The 10,000-nt window shown below is 45.8% G+C and overlaps 1 protein-coding gene across 1 annotated transcript; it reads right to left on the bottom strand.

Annotated features, from left to right (window-relative positions):
- Window positions 1–1,903: 1,903 nt before the first annotated feature.
- On the bottom strand, window positions 1,904–5,995 carry irx2a (iroquois homeobox 2a). The gene is made up of 3 exons (XM_058053371.2): window positions 5,483–5,995; window positions 4,305–4,710; window positions 1,904–3,673 (listed from the first exon to the last, which is right to left on the bottom strand). Exons 1-3 carry the CDS (start codon window positions 5,720–5,722, stop codon window positions 2,817–2,819), a joined length of 1,503 nt encoding a protein of 500 aa, XP_057909354.2. The 5' UTR covers window positions 5,723–5,995; the 3' UTR covers window positions 1,904–2,816.
- Window positions 5,996–10,000: the final 4,005 nt, after the last annotated feature.

Raw genomic sequence — 10,000 nt, 5'->3', positions numbered from 1 at the left:
AGAATAACATATGTTTATTATAATACAATATCAAGCAAATTGCATTAACAACAGAAAAAAGAGAAGCATTCATGCAACTTCTCCACAACAAAATCAGAGGTTTTCTTATGATCACTCACAAAAATTGACGCCACGATGCAGCCTTGACACGGAGACCCACTGAAAAAATGTGTTTTAAAGTTAATGTAATTGTGATACAACTGTAGAACATGGAGAAAACATCCATTTTTTAAATTAAATATAATTAAAATGAGGAAGTGCCGTATTGTCTTGTCGCTGCAATGGAAAGTGTTGCTGATGTGGTACACAGGTGAGCGTCGGAGATTAATGTCTTAAGCATTTAGAGGAGAAAGGGTTGATGGGAGGACAAAAGGATACAAAGAGCTCATAAATTATCTCCATATATGAGCTGCTTATTTGATCAGCGATAAGGGAAATGAGTCCACTTGCTCTTCAGTCTACACTCGCATGAAGCTATGAGCCCCCGATAGCATCAATTCAGCTCTCAATGACAACCGGGCCTTTCCATGGATGAACGTAGCCTGCGTGCTAAGCTATATGATAGGATTATAACAATGTTTGATATGCAATGGAGGATTTAAGAATATTTACATCCATTTGTCCCTTTCTCTCAAGCATGGGCGGATGTCATTTTGAGCCTTTGCAATAAAAATAGTCTCATTTGCCCTCTGGGAATGTTTGCGGACCGGCTCAAGGTCAAGCTTGGTTCTTCTGCTAATAGTTTGAGGTTGTGGAACAGAACAGAGGAGCCTCTCAGCAATTGTGACTAATTGTGGCATAAATTCACAACAGACTTCACAGCTTGAGTTCTGTCATGTGCAATGGATGCCTTGCTCCCATTTCACCTGCCACTGCTCCCAATCAAACGCGGAGCCGGGGTGGAAGTCTCTTTTCATGTGTTCAAAGGCGACCGGTGGCTAGACGCTTTTTACAGTAACAATAACTCTTTTTATTGAGAACAAATGTTGACATTTGGAGGCAACAGCAGCGGCTAGGAGAAGGAGAGAAAAAAAGGAGAGACCCCCTGTTTGCTGTGGAAAGCGCCTCTGGTGTTATTTGACAACGGTGTCGAGTCCCTGATGGAGCCCACCTGAGAATAAATAATGAAAGCATCGGGGCTGAAGAAGAGGCTGGCCACGGGCTATAGCATCCATTCTTCTTCCATCAAAGTACGCACAAAATAGGATCAGGAAAAGCGCTGCAACCTGATCTCCTTTCTTAACGTCACAATTTTGAAAATATTGTTTTGGATCACGCCCATCATCCTTTAAAATGACGTGGCTGCGTGAGGTTTGAGCAACAATCAAAGCTCATCAGCTTCATCCGGCCTTTGTAGAGAGCAGCCATCTTTCCCCATAAGCAACGATACGTCATGATATTTTTCCTTGGCCAAAGTGTTTAATTAGCTGTGGCCTACAGCAGGCCGTTCTAAGCAGCCATGATGAGAAGCAGAGGAGAGCCTGTCCTATTAGAGCCCATCACACAGCCCATTGGAGCTGGCAGATGCTGAGATGGACTTTTATGGATTGCTCAGTGCCATGAAGCTGTAATGAAGCAGGCAGGGCGGACCCACCCTGCGTGAACCGGGCTAAAAAAGCTCCAGGGACGGGTCCCGCTGGGAGCCCATAATGCCCGATGCGTCCCGCTGTGGCTGTATTAATCACACTTTAAAATAAATGTGCAATCTACGAGAGGGGAGTGGCAAATGGGGGAGGAAATGGAATGGAATAACCATGTCGTTTATCCCAATCTAGCTGGGGAATGTGCGATTCCTGACCGGGATAAGTCCGGATGGATGGACGGATGGATAGATTTCCCTTTGCTAAATAAAAGGAGTCCTCCAGATGTAACAGTTGGGAAAACAGTTTAATATTTTCTCCTTTGAGTAGCTGATATCATGATATGGTATCAAGCCTATACAGCACATCCATACCAGCGCTTGTTTTCATTTCTATTTACATTCAAAGATATAAATTAGCAGGAGTAGTAGCAAGATTGTGTCGCTTTTCCCAAATTCCAATAAAAACCATTACTATATATATTTATATATTTACAAAAACAGACATCAGATGTCACTTTTCCTTTTTCTGTTTCTGCAATACAACTTGCATAAATTACAGGCATCATTCTGCCGTCATTTAAAAAAATAAATATCAAATGTAGGCTATTCAACTTTGAAGTCCTCACAGGTTCTCTTCAGGCTCATTCACTGCATTGACGCCCCCCCCCCCCCCTCGTCTCCAAAAATACAATAAAAAAGGCAGTTTGCACACATAAATGTAGGCTGAAATGACATAGTGGGACAAATGAATAACTCCTAGGAACCTGAGGAATAATATAAATCACATATGCGGGAGGAGAAACCAAGATATAAAGTATGCATGTCTTTTAAAGTGTCACACACTTGGAATAAGCGGGACAGGGCGGTCGGCCTTCATTGGGCTGCGGTGGCACTGGATCCCTTTAAGGTGGAAAGGTGATGGGGTCCAAACACCAAAGGTGGGGTCCAGGCTGCCTTTGTACTCAAAGCGAGTGTGACCCCTACCTGCAGATGACGGAAATAAAAAGTCCACTCCAAGCATCAAGTACAAAACAGAGTGCATATTCACCCCACAGTCCATCCTAGTACATCCTCACTGATACAGCAGGAGTACGCATGTGCAGTACGCATTGTTGGCTTACCCTGGATAATTACAATGAACCTAAAGTGAGAGATGCGCTATTTGCACTTGCACATTCTATGCGGCGATAAGAACCAAGTGGTGCCTTACGACTCCGTGGGCTGACCGTGGGTTCTATGTGCCCTTCTTTGCTTCTAAATGCGCATGCCTGAAATGCTGCTGCTGCTCCCCGCCGGCCGGGCTTGCGTTCATTTTCGTCAGGGGGGAGTCGGGCCTGTGTTGTTTGGGCTGCGTGCCGGCCTCCGGGCCATGATGCGGGACGAGACCCTCGTTGGCCGCCGCGGCGGCTGCAGCTGCGGCGGCGGCCGCTGCTGCCAGGCTCACCCCGGAAGAACCGGAGTAGCGTAATATGCTTTGGCCCGGCAGGGGGCTGAAGTTGCCGTAGTTCGTGTAGTTGCCATAAAAAGGGGACGTGTAATAAAGAGGCCTTCCGATGAGGGAGGGGGTCGGGTAGAGGGAGGGCGGGGTGGCAGACGGAGAGGCCGCGGAGGACGTCGGGGGGGTGAGGAGGCCCCCGCTGGAGGAGGAAGAGGAGGAAGAGGAGGAAGAGGAGGGGCAGCCGGGCTGGCCCGGTTGCTGCTTTGGGTCTGAGGTAGCGATCTCCGCCAGCGACCACAGTTTGGGTTTGGGGGTCTGGGACGCCCCGGTGGTCGGCCTGCTATCCAGGCAAGGCTTGTTAATGCCGAGGCTCCGAGCTAAGTCCTCCCGCTGGAGCTGCTGGAGGTGCTGGAGGTGGTGCTGGTGGTGCTGGTGGGCGAAAACCGGCGCTTCGACCCCCATCAGTGGGGACGACGTGACTGGTTTGGGGGAGCGCTGGAAGCGGGGGGCGTGGTTCCGCTCCTCGGCGTCCTCGTCACATTTGTCCCCGGCGTGATCCGAACCCGGGCCCCCCCCCCGACAGAGAACCTTCTCCACGTCGGACTCCGCCGAACATGAGTGGTCCGTCAGGGTGTCGACGTGCAGACTGATGCCTGACAATAAAAAGCAGACGTTAGATTAAAAACACAAGAATGAAACATAAATAATAAATAATAAGCCAAAAATGGCCACCCACTCCACAGGGGGAATTAATTATTATGGAAGCTGTGAAATAACTTTTTAAATGTGTATAATTTTAACATATTTTATTGGCATGTCAGTGTGTTTATAGCATATACATATTTGTTTATAGCATAAATATATATTTGTTTATAGCACATATATTTGTTTCTAGCATATATGTTACCAGTACACTTGACCAATGCATGATCAATACAATCGATTGGCGTTGCGGTCCAAGCGTGTTGATTAGTTATTAGTAATATATGTAAATATAAGTATATATGCAATTACCTGTCCTTAAAACTAATTATTTCAATTCCATTTTAATAATTCTGTTGAAATCATTTCAATGGTTAATATCTAAGGTTTTGTATTAATATTATTTGTATTAAATTAGGCTACACGAGTCAAATAAATTGCATACACTAAAATATAGTTGTTGTTAACAATATAATAAACGATGCCCATTTCATATAGTCATAAGATAATAGAATATGAAATAACTTATGCGTTGCTGTTACAACCCCCCCATAGTCGAATGGACGTCTTATTCCAGCCCACCTTCGTCCTCCGCCGAAGCCTCGCTGTTGTCCAGGTTCTTCCCAGATCGCTCCACGTCCTTCCTCTCTCCATCCCCATCCTCCTCATCTTCGTCCTCGCTCTTATTCCTGGGAGCCCAAGTCATCTTGTTCTCCTTCTTCAGCCTCCTCCTGGCGTTGGCGAACCAGGTGGAGACCTGGGTCAGGGTCATCTTGGTGATGATGGCCAGCATGATCTTCTCCCCCTTGGTCGGGTAGGGGTTCTTCCGGTGCTCCTGCAGCCAGGCCTTCAGGGTGGCCGTGGCGTCCCTGGTGGCGTTCTTGCGGTAAGCCGGGTCGTTGAGCTGGTACGGATACCCCGGACTCCCGTACGGATGATAGCTCAAGGCCCCGGCCATGCCCGCCGTGTGCGCGTCGTAGGGGGAGCTCTGGTGGACAAACCTTCCGTTAGCGACATCTGGGCTCTGCTTTTATTTTCATATTCGGGTTGGTGTGTGATGATGAGGAAAAATAACCTCTACAATATTACTACTACTCCGATCAATACATCACAAATATGTGCGTTACAAAGCCATTTTGTGCAGTCCTTTTGCACAATAAATTATTATGCGTTAATTCACACTAAAATGACAAATTATTGATAATGCTTTTATTAAAACTGCTCAGGGACATACTGAGGAAAATTAAGACCGAAGAAAAGCACACACACTAATAACGGTGATAAAATAATTAGACGTATTTTTATTTTTAAAGTGTTATTATTATTCCTCATGTTTTATTTTGCCAGCACTAAAACGTCTCCTATTTGCGGCTTTATAAAATCCTATAAACAAATCACTTATGCCCGTCTCCTTAATATTACTGACTGCATAAATCAACAGATGATTTTAACCACTTTAATGGCTGCCCAGCAAGAAAGTACTTTTTTACGCTGCGTATTAATTTCCCCTGACCCATAAATTCCGAGCAAGGCTTTTAAAAGGAGACGTTGGCCATAATTAGCTGCTCGTTCGGTGTTAAATATTACAATTTGCCATCCATATTTAAAATGGCGTTGGCGTTCGTTTGGGGGTTTCAGCGCCAGGAGTCCACTAGGCCGTATTTGGATAACAATCTGGAACTGATAAGAAAGTTCCTATTGCTCAAAGGAACGCCGGCAACACGCCGTGGAATGCTCCCCTCCAGAATGCAAACATTTACCATGTACGGTGGGAACCCCGCGGCCGGGTCCGTGGAGTACGACAGCGGGCTGGAGAAGCTGGCACCGGCCGAGGCGGAGAAGGCGGCCGACCCGGGATAGGGGCTGAAGGCGGAGCCGGACGACGACCTGGCCAGGTCTTCATTCCGAGGGGCGGCCAGGGCCGAGGCCCCGTAAGCCGGACACGAATAAAGAGCCAGCGAGCCCGGCGGCTGGTAGAGGTAACCCTGAGGATAGGACATGGGGGCCGGCGGAGGTAGATCGCCGATCCGAGCCAGGAAGGAGGGGGAAATGCGCACAAGGGAAGGGGGGAATGCGCGCAGGGCGGCGGGCGACAAAAGCCAAAACAATCGAGTCGATAATCGGCGATGCAAACAGTCACATCAAACGGTGGAATTAAAAAAAAAGTCCTCCCTCCGAAACCTCCTTACTGGCGAAAGGGCGTCGGGATTGTCAGAGAGCCCACATCGAGGCAGGGCGGCGTGCGTCTTGATCCCCTAGCGTCCGGTGTTTTTAGTGCGCTGCGCTATGAGAGGAGTTCGGAGTGAAGGAGCCGGTGGAGTTGGACATACACGCACGCACACGCACGCACACGCACACACAGCATTGGGGGAACCGGAGCTGTCACTCCAGCTCATCTGAATATCCCACCCCGCCCCCTTTCTGCCGCACAAATGGAGCCTCGGAACAAAAAGTGCACAGAAGGATCCGGCGTGTGGTCGCGTCTCTACCCGGATTCCGTTTAGGTTGGGATCGAATTAGACATTGGACTGATTTTCATGTTTATGCCAAACATGCGAATAGACCCCCCCCCGCCCCCCCCCCCCCCATATATTACCCTGTTTAACATCACCACATTTTATCATATCTACCTGGGCTCACCCAAAAGTCACGTGTCTTTGTTATTTTGGTTCAGACTGAGTGAAAGTTCCTTGGAAGGGCGAAGGAAACACTTGCTGACTTATTTCCTCCCATCTCCTGAAGTAATGCCCACTACGGCCTGTGGGCGGCGTCCCTGCCTCCTTCACTGCCTTGCACTTGGTGTTCGAACCATCATTAGCAATAATGCATCTATTAGTGCCGAGTCTGGATCCAAACCTGCGTGAACACGTGCAGAGTGTCACGTGTTTCCTTGTCTGGTGTTCCCCTCCACTCAAGCAGACATGGCCTGTCCTTTATTATTGTGATTAAAGACATCATGACCTCCGTGGAGACAACAGCACCTTGAAACCCGAGGCTGTGAGGCAGTCAAGGTGGCAACTAACTAATGAAGAGAGTGGCCAGTCTTCCTCATCGGGATTCATCCATCAGGTGCTTGTCCCCCCCAGTGACTCTTGGTCCAGCAGACTGACCAGCAGAGCCGCTATTTAAATATATGACTGGATGGCAAGAAGCTCTCCTAAACAATCATCTGTTATGTGAATACAATAAATGGCTTTCTACAACAACTACACAACGCATGCAAGGACGCAGGTCAGGAATTGGAAATGGAGGTCACCCATTTGTTCAATCCACACTGGTGCACCCACCATAGGGGTGTCCAAAGTGTGACCTGCAGGCCATATTCAGCCTGTAGATTTTTTTTTCCGCTCCTCCGCCCATTATGAAGCTCAAATGAATGAATTAATTGCACTTTGCTCGTCACAAGATGTGAATGTTTTTTTTTTTTGGTGGTAGCGGCCCTCCTTTGAAAGTTTGGACACTCTTGCACCCCAGCCAATTAGTGAATACCCTGCAAGGTGGGGCTAAAGCGGCCCATAATAAAGCCAAGGTACATTTAAGAGCAATATTTGGGTTTGTTATATTATGCAAATTACTTAGCAATGCCAATTGATAACAAAAAATAAGAATTCATTCATGCAATATTATACAGTAAAATATAAAGTGATTGTTTGGATTAACACGGGATGGAAATAAAGACACCAGAGCAGCGCATGTCACCGTGCACACCACTGCATCCTACCTGGCAACCATAACTGGGAATTCCGTCATATTGTGCTAACATATAAATAGCAGTCACAGTAGATAGAATATGTATGTTATGATAATGATGGCAGGCATATTTAAGAATCAAACATCTGTATTTGCGTTGAATGTTGATGTTTTTCCAACGGGTATTAAACATCACATGGACTAAAAAACAAGATGATATTTTTATGTAATAAATGTAATAGAGTTCCAGCCAGATGAAATGACATATTCCATGGAGATCAGATACCACATGAAGGAGTACTGCACTGCCCACACCAGGGGGCACTGTCTCCTCTAGTCAGACTGCAGGCCAGCCAGGACACCCAGACTGAGGAGTGTGTATGCAGCCATGGAGATAAGTGTGTGAATGTGTGTGTCCATATGCATATTGTCAGTGTGAAAGTGCACCTGTCAGGCTGTTGTGTAGCATGTGTGTGTCGGTAGGAGTACATTCCAGGTCTCAGTTTCAGTCAGACTGCAGCTTCTAAGATATTTTGGTCCCGGCCTGATGGGGACATACGAGATGGGAGAGGAGAGATGGACAGATAGACAGAGGGACACGGAGACACGGAGACAGGCAGACAAAGACGGCTTAGACTTCAGCCAGTGACGCTCGTGGGATGAAGGAAAACACAAGAACATCATCTTAGACGTAAACATCCGCCTGGATGACGCCGCAACTTTTGACTGTAGAATTAACTTAATCCTTACAGCAAAATGACAATAATGGATTCATTTTCAAAATCATGATTATTGGATTGGCACTTTTCTTTCAGAATGGGGTTTATAAAAAATATTATTATAAAAATCTTTCCGTTTGAGCAAATAAACTGAATAGTGGAATATTTGGGTATATGTGGCTATTGACTAATATTCACATGCAAAAAAAATAATAATAAAAACAAATCAGGAATGGGGCAAATACATTTTCGCACCACTGTACAGTTATTTATTTTTATTGAAATTCCCAATAAAATAGAACTTTCTGTTGATTTTACATTTTAAAATGCATATGATGGATCAGTGTGATGCATTCAGGGGCAATGTTAGGCTATAATGTACAAATGTAGACCAGGCGTAGTCACATACTTTTCTCCAGCTGCTCTCAAATCAATTGAAGAACACAACAGCACGATTTTGTTGACATTAACGATCCCTGCCCTGCCTTTGCCACTTATTACGATGGCGGAGTTTCTCGTCTGCTCTGCTTGAATCCTTTTTCAACCACACGATAACTTACTCTAATACGTTTGGAGAAAACCAAAAAGCTAAAAAAACACTTGTATCCCAAACTTCCAATAGAGTGCACGTGGGCGTTTTGATCAAGCGTTTGTGTGGGCATGAGGAGTAAAAGAGTAAAATAATCTTACAATGTGGAAACTAGTAAAACGCTTTTTTTTATCAGCTCCATGTGATGAAAACAACCCCAAAACTTTTAGATGAGTAGAAATCCCCAAACAATGCAAACAACGTGTTTGTGCAGCACGGTCACATCTGATGCATTTGATTCTTATGCAATTGATCCTTTCTTCCCTTTGGCTTTTGTGGGGGAGGGGTGAGTAAAAAGGGAGACCGAGGACAGACCATCACTCCTCTTCCCGCCTGGCATCTGCCCACCGCTGCCAACCTTCTTTCTAATCAGCAGCCGTCCATGTGCTTGGCAGCGGAGGGGTTTCAAATCAGGCCCTCGCCCCGAGTTAAAAAACCCTAAGCTGTATCACTTTGTAAACGGGTACCTTTAGGGCGACTGAAACAGGGGGGCGCCTCTGATGTGCTGAAGTGGAGAACATTGGTTGCCACGTTGCCTCCGAGATGTAACGCTGCTAGCTCTGTTGCTGCTCTTGTTCTTGTTTATCTAGCTTTGAAAAAAATATCACAAGGCAGTTCTTTATTAAGGTCGGATTTGTTTAACACGCCCCTTGCTAACATGTGTGTTGAAGAAACCGGGAACGGTGCGAATGCCAACCCAAGTGCTTGAAGAAGCAGACTGGCAACTCCACTTGCGGCGAAATACGAGTTGTTTTTGCTGTACAGTGACTTGTGTCTCATTTGGTTGGAAAGGATAAAGATGTCACCTCCAGGGGCGTTATCATGTGGAGTAAATTGGTGGGCGCCAGCAATTTAAGGAGGTTAACGACAGTTCTCTCACTTCCTGTGCAGTGTTTTCATTTTAAAATGTATCTTACAAGTACAATGTACACTAAACCTAATCATGTGGAAATCATATGTAAAAATACCAAAAAAACAAACAAAAACATCCACCTGTTGCCAGATAGATATCCTTACCCCCCAAACCTAAATCACTAAATCCCTAAATCACATTCTACTCATGTTACGTTTGCAAATGTACTTATTAAACTGCACTGTATGAACTCATTCTATCCCAGTTTTGAGGCTTTTGACTGATTTTTCAAGGCACACAGAATATTGTGTTGTTGGGCTGTAGTATAGCCGCTATACAGACACAGAAGATTAGACTCATCTTTCATCAGAAAAAAAGGTTACTTCTTCTTTGGTAATCAGCAGTCAAAATATCAGTTCAACAAAAA

The sequence above is a fragment of the Doryrhamphus excisus genome, linkage group LG5 (genome assembly GCF_037039965.1).
Source record: "Doryrhamphus excisus strain RoL-2023G ecotype Guam linkage group LG5, RoL_Dexc_Guam_v1.1, whole genome shotgun sequence".
Taxonomy (NCBI): domain Eukaryota; kingdom Metazoa; phylum Chordata; class Actinopteri; order Syngnathiformes; family Syngnathidae; genus Doryrhamphus; species Doryrhamphus excisus.
Note: the sequence above shows the minus strand (reverse complement) of the source record. Positions and strands in the feature narration are given on the sequence as shown.